This window comes from Vigna unguiculata, chromosome 5, assembly GCF_004118075.2.
Source record: "Vigna unguiculata cultivar IT97K-499-35 chromosome 5, ASM411807v1, whole genome shotgun sequence".
In the NCBI taxonomy this organism is placed as follows: Eukaryota; Viridiplantae; Streptophyta; class Magnoliopsida; order Fabales; family Fabaceae; genus Vigna; species Vigna unguiculata.
This window is the reverse complement of record NC_040283.1, coordinates 46724643-46744166: the sequence shown is the minus strand read 5'-3', so window position 1 is coordinate 46744166 and position 19524 is coordinate 46724643. Positions and strand designations below refer to the sequence as shown.

The 19524-nt window shown below is 30.5% G+C and overlaps 2 protein-coding genes across 3 annotated transcripts; one reads left to right on the top strand and one right to left on the bottom strand.

Annotated features, from left to right (window-relative positions):
* The first annotated feature begins 477 nt into the window (after positions 1-477).
* Positions 478-5041, top strand: LOC114183820 (probable LRR receptor-like serine/threonine-protein kinase At1g05700). 2 transcript variants are annotated; one of them, XM_028070971.1, is made up of 13 exons: positions 478-719; positions 800-1334; positions 1430-1908; positions 2030-2168; positions 2276-2347; positions 2433-2504; positions 2581-2661; positions 2849-3000; positions 3280-3503; positions 3610-3736; positions 4123-4185; positions 4278-4467; positions 4558-5041. In XM_028070971.1, exons 1-13 carry the CDS (start codon positions 554-556, stop codon positions 4970-4972), a joined length of 2715 nt encoding a protein of 904 aa, XP_027926772.1. In that variant the 5' UTR covers positions 478-553; the 3' UTR covers positions 4973-5041. The 2 variants fall into 2 exon arrangements, with proteins under 2 accessions (XP_027926772.1, XP_027926773.1); XM_028070972.1 differs by lacking the exon at positions 2581-2661.
* A 3202-nt stretch (positions 5042-8243) lies between these two features.
* On the bottom strand, positions 8244-10855 carry LOC114184698 (transcription factor bHLH87). Its single transcript, XM_028072011.1, has 3 exons — positions 10544-10855; positions 10194-10349; positions 8244-10047 (listed from the first exon to the last, which is right to left on the bottom strand). Exon 3 carries the CDS (start codon positions 9952-9954, stop codon positions 8635-8637), a length of 1320 nt encoding a protein of 439 aa, XP_027927812.1. The 5' UTR covers positions 9955-10047; positions 10194-10349; positions 10544-10855; the 3' UTR covers positions 8244-8634.
* Positions 10856-19524: the final 8669 nt, after the last annotated feature.

Below are 19524 nucleotides of genomic sequence, written 5' to 3'. Positions count from 1 at the left end.
TAAAACAATTCAGGTCAATGGATATACCAGGGAGATCTAAAAAGCATGACTCATTTATAACGGGAGTTGAGTTAGGACACGTATATATATATATATATATATATATATATATATATATATATATATATATATATATATATATATATATATATATATTAAGTTGTGGAAACTACTTGGCAAAGCTAAATAGCTAAACTTTTTTAGGTGATTCGTCTGGTCAAGCTTGACAACTTTGCCACATCTATCAATCAACATAAAAAACCCATTTTTCCATTTTTTTTTTTTCAAATACATGTTCGACATGATTCAACTGGGAAACCACAACAAAACATGTTCATCGTAAGGATACCTAGAATAACAGATGCTAAAGTCAAACGCCTATCCTTAAAAAATATCAATTCAAGTTCCTTTCCTCCATTATAATAATAATTAAGCACAGAAATTTGTACATGCTACGTGAACTATTCAACTCGGTGGCTTCTAATATTCAACCGGCAGGGAAACTTGACTTCAACACAACCCTTGCACACATTCAAATGAAAATCATCATCGAATGATCAAGCTTCATCACTGTTCACGACTTCTTCTCACAACATTCTTCAATCTCGTGAAGGTGTTTTCAGCTTTAAACAGTTTAGAAATGAAACGGTACTTTCTACTTCTGATTTTTCAACTCTCTTTAATTCTTCCTATCATTGTTCGTGCTCAGAGTCAATCAGGTTCGATAGTTTCATCTCATTATCCTGAATCCTACAACTACTCAATGTTCTTGGAACTTAAAAACTTCCACCTTTCACAGGATTCATCAGCATTGACTGCGGACTTGTGGATGAACCAAGCTACACAGATGAAACTACAGAAATCTATTACTCTTCTGATATCAACTTCACAGACGGTGGTGTAAGCCACAGCATATCATCTACATATAAGGCTTCCCTTGAAAAACAGTTCTGGAATGTTAGAAGCTTCCCCGTTGGAACCAGGCACTGCTATACCCTGGTTTCTCAAGGAAGTGGCAAGAAATATTTAGTGAGGGCAAGGTTTGCATATGGAAGTTACGATGGAAAAGACTCTCTTCCCGAATTTGACATCTATCTGGGAGACAATTGGTGGGGATCAGTGGTGTTTGAGGATGCATCCAGTGTAGTCACCAAGGAAATCATTTATGCTGCTTCCTCAGATTATGTTCATGTCTGTTTATTCAACACTGGAAAGGGTACACCTTTTATTTCAGTTTTAGAGGTTAGAATTCTTAACAGTGATGCCTACCTAGTCAACTATGTGGAGCTCTTGGCAAGGTTTGATGTAGGCTTACAAGATGGTGAAATAGTCAGGTGAGCAATGTGGGAACATGACATGATTTTCGTTTTTATTTTCTTTTAATGTTGTAATGTTCTGATGTTTTGTCCCTCTTTTTCTGTTTCCAAAGATTTCCGGATGATGTCTATGATAGAATATGGACACCTTATAACTCAAATGACTGGAAACAGATACATACCCTCCTTACCCTAGACCATGGTGCTACTTCATATAACTTTTTACCATTGCCACCCTCCATTGTCATGGGAACTGCAGCAATTCCAGCAAATGACACGGACAATATAGAGTTCCACTTCCTTCCCAAGCATAATTCTTCCACACTTTATGCGTACATGTTTTTTGCAGAAATCCAGAAGCTTGAGGCAAACCAAATAAGAGAGTTCAACATTTTTGTAAATGGGAGCATTTTAAATATTGATCCAATCAATCCTGTGTACCTGCAGAGTGGGTATAATATAGCTATAAGTGAAAATTCGTTGGAACTTTCGATTAATAAAACTAGTAGATCAACTCTTCCACCTCTTCTCAACGCCATTGAGATATATATGGCAAGAAACTTCTCACAATCAGAAACAAATCAGAAAGATGGTATGTTCTTAGACACGTTGATTTTGTTTTCTGATATCACCTTATTGTATTCATATGAACTACTCTTATTATTACTCATTACTATATTTTCTACCTGACCTACTTATATTCATGATAATAGTTGATGGTATCATAAATGTCAAGTCAATGTATAGAATCAAGAGAAACTGGCAAGGAGATCCTTGTACGCCTCTGGCTTACTTGTGGGAAGGTCTTAACTGCAGCTATGCTGAATCTGGTTCGGCAAAGATTGTATCCTTGTAAGCTTGGCGTGAAGAAGTATACATTGACTGATGCAGTACTTTTAGCTTCAAATTCACGCTTATATCTTCAATTATATTAACAAAATCTTACAACATGATTTTAGGAACTTATCTTCCAGTGGTTTAATTGGTAATATAGCTTTTGGCATATCCAATCTGCAGTACATAGAGTATTTGTGAGTCACTGAATCTACCTCATACAAATAGCAAGTTATGTAGTTGATGACAGCTTTGAGTGTAAGAATTTTTTTTCTATTTTAGGGATTTGTCAAACAACAACTTGACCGGGGCCGTGCCTGAATTCCTTCATCAACTACGCTTCTTAAGAGTTCTGTAAGTTAACTATATTGATCAAGCTTTCCTTGCTGAATTTGATTTTTTAATTAAATTTGTTGCTATAACTGTTCAGAAACCTAGAAAACAATCAGCTATCAGGAACAATTCCAACGCAACTCATTGCACTTTCCCAGAACGGTTCACTTGAATCCTAGTATGTTCTGTTTCAGAAATCAGTTTTGGATAATGCTCTGCCTCTCTGTTTTCACTTCGTTCGCCATGAGTTACTCATTATTAATCTCAATTTTTTTTACAACAGTATGTGGAATTTCTTATTACGTTGGTTTACCATTGGTGAGACAATTCCCCTAACATGTTCATTTTTTAAATTGTAAGTGCAGTTTTGGTGGAAATCCAAATCTTTGTACAACAGGCTCATGCAATAAGAATGGGAACAGGGTTGTAGTTCCACTGGTTGCATCGCTGGGAGGAGCTTTTCTGATACTAATAATAGCAGTGATTTCTTTCTGCATACACAAAAAGAGACAACTAGGTACAATGTTGTCTTTATATTCTAATTGGAGTGTTGGTACCAAAGAATCCAATAGTTTGGGTCGTTCTTCAAAATAAAAGTGGGAAGGTTTTTCACATTGTCGTTCTTAAGTTGATTTCTAATTGTTTAATAGTATAAAAAGGACAATGAATGAAAATGAAAGTTGATTCCTACATTGTAAATTTTCGATTGCACTTTTTTATTTTGTAGACTAGTGTACAACAATTAGCAGATATTTGCATGGACTTTGACAGTGTTTCTTTTTTCCCACGGTTTCAGCTCAGCTGAGAAAACAGATGGCCTATTCAAGAATAAAAGAGGAACTAGAGTCTAATAAACAAGAATTCACCTATGCTGAAGTCCTGACAATGACCAAAAATTTTGAAAGAGTTGTAGGGAAAGGAGGATTTGCAACAGTCTACCATGGCCGGATAGATGATACTGAGGTAGCTGTCAAAATGCTCTCTCCTTCATCCCAAGGGTATCTGCAATTTAAGGCAGAGGTAGTATGGCTGACTTCAAATATGATCATAATTATATATATACACACACTCGTTAATGATATTTTGTTTATGGTAATTGAATAGATTATTGCTTTTTGATTTACAGGCCAAATTTGTTGCTGTAGTTCATCATAAATTTTTAACTTCTCTAATAGGATATTGTGATGATAGCGAGCATATGGCTCTCATCTATGAGTATATGGCTAATGGAGACTTGTCAAAACATTTATCAGGTATTTTTTAAGGTCAATTTACTCCATTTAATTTTATATCTCCCTGTATAACAATTTAGGACGGTTGCATAATGTGTTCAAGTTTGCATCCACATTTGCTAGATCAAAAAGGTACTGGTAGAAAGTAAAGGCTTCTGATTCTGTAGGTGTCTTAGTTATCTGCATAAAAACTCTAAACAGTGAATGAATGCTAATAAAATATAACAAACCATTCAAGTCAAATCAGATACATTTAAACGAAGCATAAAAGTGAGTCAAAGATCTGGTGTATGTACTGGAAAATAATTCTTTTATATCATTCTGTGCCAAAACCCGATGCCTTTTCTTTTCTTTTTTTTCCCTGATTTGAAACTCATGCATTCCTTTGTGGATTCAAAAAAATGTAGGCAAAAGCAAAAATATATTGAGTTGGAACCAACGACTTCAAATTGCAGTAGATACTGCAGAAGGTAAGTATGGAAAGAATCCTTTTGCCCCTCCCCTCTTTCTTTAGAGTGAGAGTTTTATGCAACAAAAATGTAAGTTGAAACTTTAACTGTAGGATTGGAGTATTTGCATCATGGCTGCAATGCGCCAATTGTTCACAGAGATGTTAAGACTAAAAACATCTTGCTGAATGAAAAATTGAGGGGTAAACTAGGTGATTTTGGGTTGTCAAAGATCTATCCTGATGAAAGTGACACCCATATGATCACAGGGGTAGCCGGAACCCTTGGATATCTTGATCCAGAGTAAGTTATTGTTTTGACTCAAACCCTTAAAAGTCAAGAGTCTTAAGACAACATTTCATTTAAATTGGGTCGTAAATTTCTATTCATCAGGTACAATAGATCAAACAGGTTGAAGGCAAAAAGTGATGTTTTCAGTTTTGGAGTAGTTCTGCTTGAGATAATTACAGGTCAACCTGCTATAAGCAAATCTGAAGAGAAAATTCACATAATTCAATGGGTTGATTCTGTGCTACTTGAAAAGGAGATCAAAGATATTGTAGATTCAAGATTGCAGGGAGAATTTGACATTGATTCTGTGAAGAAGGTCTTAGACACTGCAATGGCTTGTGTAGCACCCATTTCTATTAATAGGCCAACCATGAGTCATGTAGTTCAGGAACTGAAACAATGTTTGTCAAACAAGATGATTCTTCCCTTTGACTCTGGAAATCTTAAGAGTTCATCCAACAACTCAATCACTGTCTCCTTTGATGGAATTAGTGGTGAGAGCTCTCTAGTGAGATAGTGAATTTGGAAAAGTTTTGGTGTAAATGTACAAGTTTATTATTATCAGTGTGACAAAAATTACACTAAACCAATTAGAAATAATCATTATTATGATTCTTAACTTGATTATTCTAAAAGTAAAAATGTTTAAATGACTGATTTTGAACATCCAACATTATCTCAGACCTAGGTAATCAATATTTGGTACTTGAAATCATTTGTAATTTATTTTTTAAAGTTATCTATGGATAAAAATTTGTCAATGATTGTTATGTCCAACTTTTTAAAGGTTTCTTTTGCATCTTTTTCAAGTACAAATGAACTTAATTAATTAAGGAAAGAGACAAAACAGTAAGGAAATTTTCTTATGGACAACATTTTTTCTACTTAATTTTATCTACAAAATTTTATTTGGATTATTTTACTAGTTATTTTGTCGTAATTCTGTAGCATGCTAAATATGTATTATTTTGCTAATAATTTTCTTACATTGCAGAAATTCTAACTTAAGTAAATTTTTTAACATTTGTATCACGTTATGGAGCAAATAAACCATTTTTCAGAAAGAGGCAAGAACTTAGAAATTTTCTGCTTTACTTAATCTTTAAATATGTTATTTGAAATAATTTATAATTTATCTACTCTTAATTTTGTAACTCGCGTAATCTTTATAGTTATTTTGTTAATAATCTTTTATTTTGAATCACGTTTATGTAATTTTTTAGGTCCCTTTTGTATCATATTCTGCAACTCATAGATTTTGTATTTTCCAATAATTTTTTTACTTCGAACTCCTTTTGAAATTATCTAGCATTATGACCATTATTGAAAGATCCACTCTCTTTTACTTTCTGAATAATTTGTTATCATACTGGTCAGGATGACGTGTTTGTTGGTTAGAGGTATGAATGACAATGGAATGATGTTGGAACGGTTTCTCGCCCCCATCTCAATCGGCTAAACTAGTATTCCCGTGTTCTATCTATCAATTAATTAATTTTTTACAAAATAAAAATAAAAGTTATGATAAAGAAAACATACATTATCAGATATTTAATATAAAAGTAATATATCTTTATTTTTTCATCAAATATTTTAAAAAAATATAATTATATAAATTTTAAAGTAAAGAACCAAATAATAATTAAGAAAAAGTAAAAAATTATATAAAATATTAAACGTTACACATAAATAAAATTTCATGACAACCAAAATATTTATTAACTTTATCAATGAAACAAAATACTTTCAAAATATTATAAGAAAAACAAATATGCAAGTTTAAAAATATTTCAGATGTATTTGTACTTTCTTTTCCAAATTGTAATGAAATTTTTTTTGTATACACTAATAAAAATTATAGTACACCATTTAAACAAAATGGCATAGAAGGAAAAAAATTAAACATATATTATTTTGAATTTAGACATGGATATTTTATTTTTTGAACTTCAATAATAAACAAAATTTATGACAATGACATCAAATAATTATATTATAGAAAAAAGAAAGTTTTTATATAATTATAGTTGGTAAAATTATATTTATGAGAATGAATTAGAAAATAAAATTATATTAAAAAACTTAAAAACATAATTCTATATTATGAAAATGAACAACAAAAAAATAAAAAAGAAGTGAAAATAATCAAATATGTGTTATATAAACTATTTAACACAATATTGAACTAAATTGTACAATGAACAAAATTATATAATTAAGGATGTGATAAATTAGAAAATAATTTAGAGATTTGAGAAAATTCTTTAGATATCAAATTAGTTGAACTATTGACAAATAATGAAAATCATTTTAGTAAAACAAAATTTGTTCAAATGAAATATAAAGCAATGCTCAACTAAGAAATAATTTATATATATATTTATTGAATTGATAAAATAATATGTCTTAAAAAGTTTTGTGTTGCTTAGGATAAACTAGGGAACTTGTTTCTCTTTGAAGAAGAAAGAGATAATGTGACAGCTTTTGGTTAATCAAATTTGAGAGCGGAGGATTATCATGCGTGACAACTCCTGATTGAACAATTTTTTTAGTGTTAGGATGAGTTTGTTCTAGTTGAGATTTATGCACAAATACAGACAATAATTAATATTGATGGAAGGTGTATAAAAATTATACATAGACACTCTCGTCTTTGTGTATCTTTGTTTTTAACTTAGTGTTAGGAGGGTGATTCTTGAGGGTAAAAGAGAATAATATGTTTTATTGATGATGATTTTTCCCGACAATAACTTAACTTAGAATTTGTAGTATTTTATTGATACTTTTTTTCTAATATTTAAAAAAATTAACTAATATTTTATTGATATTTTTCCTACTACTTTAAAAAAAAAATTATTCTACCTTGTTTAGCTTTGCTTTGTATCATATAAGTAAATGAACTAAATAGCGAGAAAAAAAAGCTAGGACTCTCGTGACATCAAGCCATGTTTATATTTTTTTCATGTCGCTATTTTTTTTATGTTTCCAATTTTACATAAACAAGATGAATTCTATAATGTTTCTTATTATATAATGGACTATATAGGTTTGTGTTTCACACCTTGATCTTAAATATAGTTTTTGAAGTTATTAACTTTAGAGTTTCGAGCACTGATCTCTAAAGAAGAGATAGGAGTTTGCTAGAAATATATAACATCTATTTGTGTCTATATATAAAGGTAGAAACATTAGATTTTAGAGAATAGAAAAAATGAATGGAAGTTTTATATGTTAAACTTGAGAGTGAAAGAAGTAGTGGTAGATGATGTAGAGTTTTATACTTGGTGATGATGAATGGTGAACAAAAAGTGGGAATAATTCTAAAGCATGACAGACGAAAGGCCGAAAGGGTTTCATTGCCACATGCAGATACAGTAGCATTGCAAACAGGCATGTGCTTCGCCAAGATATTCGAGCCAAATTAAAATAATCCTTTTTCACAAAACCCACATCATGTTTCGTTGTAGCCGTCGTTATCATATTCATCATCATTAACAATATCATTAGTTACACTAATATTTAAGACCTTCTTCGGAACTTTTGAATAAGACACACGGGTTTCCTTTTATCTGTTGTTCATGACAAACACCCCTGCCAAAAAAGAAGAATATACACGTGCTCACCAATGAGTTTAGAGTGATTTTCAAGAGCACGCTTTGGGTTGAATCAAGGAGACAGGACCACTGACTCACTTCACTACTCTTGAGAGAATGTCTCTAACATTTGTTTATTCATAACCTTGAAGATCTCCAACAAAAGAAAACTACTTTTAAGTACATGGATTGCATTAAACTATTTTAAAACCAATCACTTTCTAGCCCTTCATCTTAATCATGGCTGTTATAATTGCTACACTTTTCTGTAAGCTAAAAGGTTGTGTAATTCGCTTCTTTTACTTTCACTACTTTTACTATAACCATCTTTCCTTCGTAAAAGTAAAATTTAATGCCGTGGAAGCATTCAAAGCATACCTTAATTCACTCACTCTAGCATGCCCATAATTTATACAAATTGCAGTGATTGATGAAGAAAAACCAGGACATGATTGACTACTTATGAACAAAATTGAAGTTTTGGCTATGCTAATCAAAGTCATGAATGAAATACAATTAGAGGTTATATATGGGTTCTCAGACCCCTTTTTTTCTACATATTTTGTCTTCTCTTCCACGATAATAATCATTTCCGATGACCCTTGGAATGTTGGATGTGGGTGTTGGTGCTAGGGTTTTGGACGGGGAAATGTGTTTGTAATGGAAAAGAAGGGTTGAAAGAGAAGGCTATGTTAGGAGGAGAATTCATGGTGTCAAGCTTGTTACCTAAATTTTCTAGTGCTTTGACTTGTGCTCTGAGAAACTTGAGGTAGTTTGCAGCTTCATCAAGCATTGATGCAGTGTCCATCTTGCTTCCACCAGGCACAATCTTCTGCAAAACCCTAATCCTCTCACTTATTCTCTCCCTTCTTTCTCTGGCAGCCACAGTCTGTGGATCAGTTGATATCCTAACATTCTTCCTTTTTGGCTTTTCCACCACTTCCAATCCCAAGTTCACCGGTCGAAAAGCTGCAGCCCTATATATCATCTCCTTCATTTGTGCTATGGCCTCTGGATCAGGTTCTTCAAAGGAAGGTGACACAGATGAATTTGGCTGCTGGAAGTTGATATTTGATGAACCAGGATGATGCCTGTCCCATCTGGGTCTCTTGGACTTTGGTGAAGTCTCTGAGATAAGCCTGAAACCACCTTCGCTGGCAAAAGAACTCTGAGCAACGCTGAAGCATGAATTGCTCCCTTTTCTGCAAATAACTTCAGAATCTATAACTCTTCCTTGACTGATATATTGATCAGAGAAGCTTTGAGACGCTGTTTCATCCAGCTCATTCACCGATGGATACCTCATGTCACTGTTTCTGGCATTGGAAGCATTGCTCTCAGATTCACCAGAGGAGACTGCACTGCCATAACTGAAGTTACACAAGTTTCTGCAGTCAGATAAAATCATCATGGAAATCCCATCGTCTTCGAGAGACGTGTCTGTGTTGCCATTCTTAGTCGCTGAAAGCAAGCAATCAAGTGACTCGAGAGAGCAGGTACCCTTGACGTTTTGCGTGCCGCTGATAAGGTGGTGTTGCTGGTGGGCCATGTTGAAATCTGCTACATAATTGGTAGTTTGGTTCATGGAAAGGGACGGGCATGATTGGGATGTTAAAGCTTCTCCCCAACTGGCTCCAGCTGCTCCTGATTTCACTGCCATGGTTGCTGTTCTTTGTGACAGATTCATATTCGGCAAAATACTCATTATCTCGGAAGTGGATGGGTGAACCATCTCCCTCGCTTTTTCAGAACTGGGATATGGATAACCTGTTTGATTGAGAACACTTGAACAAAGGTGTGGCATGGAATGGTGATACTCTCCTTCAAGATCTTGAGATTGACTGCTCCATAACATCGGTATGTTACCAACAAGTTGTGATGAGGAATCCCAACTTAGACCGTCCATAGATGATTGATTACTTGACAACAATCACTGATGAACTGAATCTAAAAGAGATCCAATTGACAGTTGAAAGACAAAGTGACCCTTCTTAATTACCTATATATCATGTTGAAGACATATATCAGAAATAACATAGGCCCAAATTAACGTATACCATGTCTCAAACAGGACTGTCTACATGTGTGAAAAACTAAAAAATATATGTTAAGGTACAAATGTAATTGTAGTGTTAAAGGGCTTACCAATGCCAGATCTAGCTGTTTCCACAACAAGAAAACGAAAGCAAGAGCCAAAGGGATGAGAAGAATCCTTGCTTGGGTCAGGAACTGAACTGAACAGAAGAGGATGTATCAGTTTGCGTGCAATCTGGTAGTAGTAGCATTAGCTGCCTTGTTCAACTGAGTAGGATGAAGATTGTGATAAAGGGAAAGAAAACAACCAAAGGTTATATGTCAGATGGGGCAACTGAATTTTATGTACTGTTTCATTATGAACAGTAACACAGTGACTTTAAGTTTAGTTCAGTTTTGTGCTTCAAAACATTGACCAGATACGTTTAAAAGAACAAAAAGCGAGAGAATAAACATTGTACCTTCAGATGCCATGGAATACAAGTACTGATGATGCAGTGTGTTTGTTGAATGGAAGCTTATATAGATAGATTGGAAGAACAAAAGGTATAAGCTTTTAGAATAAAAGTGTTGGAACTTGAGCAATTATGTCAGGAAATTCTACAATAAATAGGCATGGATCATGTATTATGAGAAAAAAGGAGAGGGTATATAATATGCTTTGACAGTTTTTGAGCAGTACAATGGTTTTTGGAAAAGATAAGGCTAATGGGTGTGTAAGACTCTATTTTTGCAGAGACGGGAACATGAAAATTTTGAATCTCAGCTGATTGAATATTCTAATATCTTTTTGTATTCTTTTTAAGTGGGGAAAGCTCTGACCTCTTTTTGGTTGCTTATGGATATTCCATGCGCACTGTAAAGTTGCAGTGAAAGTGAGAGCACCTATTCCAGCATCACTCTCTTTTTCCAAAGATTGTTGTTAATCATAGTTTTAATCATAGCCTTGTGATGTTTCTAACTTTCTACTATCGTAATTGTTTAAGTGGGAGTGGTAAATTGTTTGAGGAATCTACTGATTATATCAGAACCACAGTACTGATGTGTAAGATTCAACTTTCTGCAGTTTGAAATGCTCCACCTTGAAAACTTAGTGACCTGTATTAATCAAATGAGTGAGTTTTACTTGCATATTAATATTATATATAAAATGCCTCTCTGCTTTTTATGCATGTTATAGCTGTATTAAGTACAGGGAACTCAGTTTCATCTTCTTTAATCTCTTGACTACATAAACAACAGTTGAAAGTGTAATACAGGAGCAACCCAATTTAAAATACTGTAAATTTTTTTGGTATATAACCGCTTATTAAAAGTGGGGATGAGAAAATGGTTTGGGAATAGTATTATTCTCTTAAGGGAATAGTGGAAGAGGAAAAGTGGTGGCAGAGTAGCAGAGGGTGAAATTAGGAGAAAGAGAAAGTTGGTTGGTATGGCAAAATGTGTGTCTGGTCAGGTTTTGTGGTTATGTCTGAACTTTAAAAGAGTTGAGTTGGTTTGATTTCATTGCATTGCTCCCATGGAGACAACGAAGGAGGGCTCTCACTTCTCATGAGCTCCTCACATGCACCCCATCATTACACCTCATTCAATGGCTTCTCAACTCTCTTCTTTCACCGTCCACTACAGTACAAATACTATGCTCACTCAAATTTCATCCCAAATTAAATTATCATGCAATTTGTTGGTAATCTTAGGTCAACTAAAAATAATAAAATTCACACTATATAAAAGTAAAAAATAAAGAACAATAAATATATGATCTTAAGATTTTAGATTAAAAATAATATCAATCTCTTATAATATCAATCTCTTATATGTAAGTTAGACTTATATTTCATCGATGTTATATTTCTCTAATAAATTTCTCTCTTAAAAAATCCAACATGCATCTCTTGTTAATTTCTAAACTTTAAAATAGTAATATTTTGTCTGGATTATGGTTTCAAGCATCAATATTTTGTGACGAATTGTACTGGGGCTTTAATATGTTACTGAAATTGTACTTCTTTATTATCTTGTTTCCATTCATGAACCTAAAAATGAAAACTTTTTAAAAGAAAATTAAAGTCGGTTACTTAAGAGCAATAAAGGCTTTTTACTTTTACATTAATAAGTCATCAAAATGTGTAAAGAAATAAAAAAAGTTTAAGGGCCAAAGAGGAATTATAGTGTAATATTTTTTCTAAAATTTACGTAAATAAGTTATGTTTGGAACAACATCTTCATAAAAAACGTTATTTTAAAACATGCCTTTTTTTAATGTTAAAATCTTATCTAAGCCGTACTTACCAGTTTAAATGTATTTTATTTAGAAGTCATTGTTTAAAAACCTAACTTCTTCAGATTATTATATTTTAATTTTTGGATGAAGACGAGTTTATAAATAGAACTTTAGTGATTCTTTTTAGTGTATACGGAATCGTGTTTATAAAAATTCAATTTTAAGCTTCTTTTTAGAATTAAGATAAATCCGTATTTGTAAGTATGATTTTAATACAAATTAAAAAATATTAAGTATGACTTCAACATGTTATTCTAAATTGCTTTTGAATGACGTGAAATGATGTGAATTGTTTAAATTATTACTGTTAAATATCTTGTTTATTTATTTATTAATATATTGTTTAATCTCATAACTCAGATTAGTTTCATAAATAGTTTTATTTGAGAATAATTTAGTTTTTAAAATTTAAATTAGCATAAGTTGGTTCAATTTTTTAAATAATTCAATCTTTTATACAATTCAGTATAATTTAGTTTAATTCAAATATATTTAATTAGAAGCAGTGATGTCTTCTTTCAAATGTGACTTACTTACTTTTAAAGCCAATGTGAAATTAAGGTGCTTATATATATTTAAAATTTGTTAAAATTATTGACGATATTGAATAGTAAATTAAATAGGTGTTAAAACTTAACCTTGTAGAGGAATTGTAGGTGGATACGAAGTGTGAAGGTATCTACCATTCATCCCACTTCACTCAAATGTCATTTTCACCTTCTTATCTATTTCATCTACTCTTGTTTTTTCTCTCCCATTTATAATAAAGTTTCACTTCAATATTTTGGCTTTATCTTCCATTTAATACCACCTCTTTTATTTTTATATATAACATTTTTAAACATCAACATCATAATGTACATCTTATTATAAGAAAAAAGAATTACAATTTCACATAAGAGATCCTAAAATTAAGGTCTTGAAAAAAAAAAAAAACAAGATTCCAGGTAAAACACTAGATAATAAGAATAAAAAAAAATTCTGACTTGTTAATGTATATTTTTGCCAACAGTCATATAAAAAAGTAATAAAAGTGTAAGTCTTATAGAATTTTTACTTTTGAAATAAAAATTGTAAAACAAATTCTCAAAAGTAGCGTAGCATAGTTATATCTCTTGTATCTTGACTAAACTTCATACTAGTTGTTATGTTCATAAAACTTATATTAAGATTAGAGTCTTTTTTGCAGAAAAAACAATCTTAATAAAAATAGATCGTGACACCTAATAGCTTGAAACCTATTATATAACACCACTGAAATTTTATTTTATTTTTTTCATTCCATGCTTATACATTGATGGTAATTTCTTCCATAAGTAAAAACGGAAAACAGAGTTTCAACTATGAAGTGTGACTGGAGAAAGGCCCGTTCATTTTCAATTTAGTGGGCCCCACTGTGGGCCTGCACTGAGCATATGCGTGCCCAGCCCAAGAATATAGGATGGTAGCTGTTAGTTTATCGGCTCGGCTCAATAACTAGCTGCTTACCGTCTTCATTTTAGAATTTTATTTTGAAAAATTATATTATGATTTTCAATTTTTTATTTTTTATTTAACGTTATGTAATGTGAATAATTAATATTTAAAAATATATATAATAATAATATATTAATTAATAATTTATATTAAACCACGTTATATAATAAATAATAAAAATTAAAAATTAGAAAAATGATAATCATAATCTAATTCACCAACGATTTTATTAGCATGACCACTTTTCATTGGTTCACAGCTCAGCCACAACAAATCATTAAATATTTTTTTATTACCATTTATTCACGTACTGGCACAATATTTATACATTTAAATTTTATAGTTTGCCAATATATATATATATATATATATATATATATATATATATATATATATATATATATATATATATATATATATATATATATATATATATATATCTATAGAAAGGATAAAGGTCTTATTGTCACTTACAATAATTGGTAGATTAAAAGGATAATTTTGGTATTAGAAGTAGTACCAAAATTTATTAAAGAAACTAAACTTAGCTATATATTTTACAACTCAATTATTATTATTTACATACTTTATTATTTATGTTATTTATTTCTCTTATTTTATAAAAAAAAAATATTTCCATACATCTTTTTCTAAATTACTAATGAGGCAATGACGTTTTAAAGAGGAAAAAAAAATATTATTTTGTTATTGATTTTTAAGAAAACTAATTTTGATCTTATATTTAATATTTTTCATCACACTACGTCATTTTTATCTGACATTTAAAACTTCCATAAGGTATATAAAAATTATAAAGTTGATGATAAAACGTGAGAAAAGTTAAAAAATAAAATTTACAAAAATAAAAGCTACTGATTGATAAAATTTTAATTACATATTCCAATGAAATTAGTCTATTTAGTTCTTTAATCAATATTTTTAAAACATTAATTGTCATTTGTCAAATTATAACATTTTAAAATCACTTAGTAATGTGTAGTGAAACGAAAAAAAAAACAAGAAGGGAGTTGTATCATCATATTATGACATGGGTGGTACCAAGCCATTTGATCCAACGACCATCCATACTTAGCATTATTATCATATTTTATACAATTTTCAATATACATATTTATTCATTTATTTATTTATTTTATTATTATTATTATTATTATTATTATTATTATTATTATTATTATTATTATGTTTTCATCAATAAATGAAAATAGAAGGATTAACCGTGCGCATGAAACACACATTTAAGCTTTTTTAATCTGTGTATTTAATAAATTATAAAATTTAAGTTCTAATTCTACAACAAATGTTTAGTTTTATTTCATCTTTATTATTAGATTATTTTGTTAATTGATGTTTGACGTATTCTTACATTTTTTTATTAATTTCTCAACTTGTTTTTTCATTTTATTATATATCAATACATATTAAAAAAAATAAAGATATATCACTCTTCAATAATTTACATTATATAACAGGCGTTTCAATTTAATAAAAGAACCGGTAAATATTTTATTATATGCCAATACTTACAATACATACAAAAAGAGAATAAAGATATATCATTCTTCAATAATTTAGATTATATAACAGATATTCCATTTAATAAAAAATCAGTAAATAGTAAAATCGAAGAAGATAACATTATAATATTACATATTTAGATCAAAAAACTATTTATTAAACATTAAATTGAAAAAAAAATTAGATCCTCCAAACAAAAATTAATCTTAATAATAAGAAAACTTGAATTTATTTATGTCAATCATTTAGGTAAAGTTTAACCTACTTATTATATATTGACAAGTTATTTGCTCCCTCAAGTTTCAATGAAATTTAGAATTAGTCTCTCTCAAAACTTTTGATCAATTTAGTTCTTTATCTTTAAAAATACGTGAATTTAGTCATTTTAACCAAACTTTGTTAAGTTTATCTGACGTTTTAAACGCATTTCATGATAGTATTTGAATTGTTTACATTGTTTGACACATTTTTGCTTTAATGTTAATTCAAATATTATCATAAAATGCGTTTAAAATATCAAATAAAGTTAACAAAATTTGGTAAGAATGACTAAATCCACGTATTTCTAAAAATGAAAGACTAAATTGGTATAAAATTTCAAAAAAGACTAAAAACATATTTAACCCTTTATTTTATCTTCCATCTCTTTTCCACTTTTTTTTTCTTGTCTTTCTCTTCGTATAAGAAACATTAATTTGTCACTTTCTCTCCTTTCCCATTAGTTTCAAAACAAGTTATTGCATAAGGATGGAAAGTTTAGAGAAAAAGTGAGATAAGCATGGAGCAATGATTTAAAGGAAAGAGTTTTATGTAAAGTGCAGGTTCTATATATGGTTGAGTCAAATTCAAATTAATTAAAGCATTGAATAAAGATGGGATAGATGAATGATACAATACAATGCACTATGCACACTTTTAATATACTATTCCATAATAAACTTTTTCAAACCTTCAGTTCTAGAAAGTACACAAATGATATTATAATTTAAGAGACCTAACCCAGAAGAATGGTCATTTAATATACAAAAGTCTCCTCAATCAGTTTATTTTCTTTTAACAAAATATTAGAATTTTAACACTTGTGTTGTACTTGACACACTTATTATATAAAGAAAATGTCTTTTTTTTATATAACTTCTCTTTTAATACAGAAACTTAAATCTAATTTAATTTATAAAAATAATTTGTAAAATAGAGTTTGTATCTACTTATTTAATATCAATAACTACCATTTTATAATAGTAAAATAATTGTAAACAAAAAATAATTTTTTTATGGAAGTAAAAACTTAGGAAATATTGTAAAGTGACACAACTTCATCTAATAATTAACCTTTGCAAACAAACACGGAAAGAAATAGAAAAAATAAGGGATATATATATATATATATATATATATATATATATATATATATATATATATATATGGAAAAATATATTTCAACAATTAAATTTTAATAATTTTTTCTTACTATTTATATTAATATTTATTAATTAATTTAAAATTTTAAAAATAAAAAAATGAAAAATTACTTAAAAAATATCAATAATTAATAAAAAATAATTGTCAAAATTTAGTGTACATTTTTTGATATATATGAAGACAAACAAGAGACACATGTAGCAGTCTTCACCGAGCTCTGAATAATGTTAACTGAGGTGTCCCATTGCCAGCTCCATCGTACATATATCCTTCCTTCTCTGCAACATCACTCACCATGTGTTCTATAACAACACTTTTTCAGTACTTTTTAACCGCCATTTGTTTCTATATGTATTTATCACCGATTCATTTTTACGTAACTCCTATATTTCATCATGTTAAAGTTAATAAAAGAAAACATCATAATATTACAATCTCTAGTATACTTATGCTAGATTTACCCAGAAGATTCAACATTAATTATAGTAGACCTAAAGACATTATCTTGAATCCAGAATTTGAAGAGAACGAGTGTAGAATTATTTGTATATATATTGATAAGGTAGAGAAATGAAAGAAAGATGTCGGCGAAAGATGAGATGGGAAAAGGGAAAGGATTAAGATCAATGGTGAGTTGTCGTGGTCGTAAAAAAGCTTCTCAACCTCTCTTTTATGGCAGCGAGTGAGTGTTTTTTAATCCATGCATGCACATAGAAGGGGTTTGTCACATTCAATGGCTTTAGCTCAACAACCAAATAAAATGAAAGACCCTACAATGAGGAAGATGATGATGTTGACCCCCACGTGCACACCACACCAGGCCCCACACAATCATCCCTGTCCTTTTCCCTTCTTCCTTCTTTAACTTCAAATGTTACCATCCTTCTTCTAACTTTTACTGCACCTATTTTTATCTCCACCTTCATAAATGTTACTTCAACTCTATTTTTTTTTTTTTTTTACATTGTTTCCATTTTTTCTTCTTCTTAAAAATAAAAGAATGGTAGAATCATTTTAAGAAACTCGATTTGAAAATTGAAGTTCGTCCAAATTTATAGTACCATAGAATAGAAAGTATGCTTGATTGGAGGAAATGATTACATTGCTTCAACTTCTGTGTATCTCGCTGTCGTCTACAAGAGTAGACGTAAGAAACTCTTAGTTTCAACAAATTTGAACTTCAATATTAACATTAATTACAATCTAAAACTGCAAAAGTGAATCAAAATTCAAATAATACGAGGGAAAATTTTCTTAATTATATTAGAAAGATTAATTAATCCAGTTAGACAAACTCCTGTAATATTCCATCCACCCAAAAATATTCTATCCACGGTTTTAGTAACATTTTTTCTTTTCATTCCATGGACCTGTTACTCCCACGTATCATTATCCAATAAAAAACCCGATCCCTGTTAATTAACAATTACAACTCTTATTTATTTGTTGAAGTACATCTCCACTATTTTATTTAATTTTATAATAAAGACAATTTTACAGCAGCTTTAGAGGAGTCAAACAACACTTAGAATACAATCAAACCACACATATTAGAATCCCCCTTGTCTCATCGCTCATCATTTATTTGCAAAGTATTCGGACCCATTCTAACTGATCCAACACAATTTGAATATAATATTTTTAAATTCATATCTGACTATTTACACTTTTGAATTTATCAGATTTGGATTATCCAGATTTCAGATTGTTTGGATATACGGTGGATAAGGTATATTGAACAAAAGATACAATGCAACTACGCAAAACGGCGACTAACAATTAAGATTCACAAACTTTTCTTTTTATATCTATAATAATGTAAACACTAAACTAATTTCGGGTCGGGTCAAATACTCCGAGAACTGTAATCCACTTTCTGTATCCGACTATCCCTTTCCATTTATTCAATTTTATTCCTTCAATACTACACACTAATCCAACCCAAACCACCTTTAAGTGTCATATTGTTTTTAGATTCCTCGGATTCGATCAGTTGAATTTTTTTGCTCAAGCCTAACCCCATTAATGCCAATATCTGTAGTGAGATAGCATCTGTAACGTAACTTTTAAACCAAGCTGGTCAATTGTCCGTACTTTAAAATTATTGACATGAGTGTGTCACGGGGAGAAAACAATATCGTGTTTCGCACCGTTTAAAGCCCTAGCTTTGTTTATGAATGTTACAGAGTAGAGTTTGAATAAATTACCATAGTCCCTGTTTCTGTGCCCATGTCTTTTAATGAAAATACCAGTCAGTGGGGCTTTCAGTTTCACCATGTTGTACCGAAGTTTCATCTGAAATACAGGCCAGACAAATCAAGTAAATGTCAAGATAGATTGCAATTTATTGCCATTAAGAACAATCAATTACAGACAAGTACAACAACTAGTCTATCAAAGGGGTGCGTGCTTCCTTTGTTTGCTGTGGCAACATTTTGGCCATCAGCAGTCCAGAACACAAATGATGACCATAGGCCACAGGTCATCAAATCTTTGCCTCAGTTCTAAATCAGGAACTCAACGTCAAGGATCAATACAAAAATGGAAACATTTGAACAATATCTATAACCATTTTCTCTGATAAACTTCTATAATAAGGGGAGTATTGTGAAAGATGCAAGTCTTGTTTAAAGTACAAAATTATGTTTGTACCAGCAAGATTTATTGCCTGCTTTCAGTTTAAACAGTACCCTTTGATCCTACAGAAAAACAGACCTAGAG

Bases quoted from the DNA above. Each gene is read 5' to 3' on its own strand.
- LOC114183820 (XM_028070971.1), top strand. From the start codon at position 554: ATGATCAAGCTTCATCACTGTTCACGACTTCTTCTCACAACATTCTTC. The intron at 1,335-1,429 runs GTGAGCAATGTG...CTGTTTCCAAAG, and splicing joins CAAGATGGTGAAATAGTCAG to ATTTCCGGATGATGTCTATG. The intron at 1,909-2,029 runs GTATGTTCTTAG...TCATGATAATAG, and splicing joins AGAAACAAATCAGAAAGATG to TTGATGGTATCATAAATGTC.
- LOC114184698 (XM_028072011.1), bottom strand. From the start codon at position 9,954: ATGGACGGTCTAAGTTGGGATTCCTCATCACAACTTGTTGGTAACATA.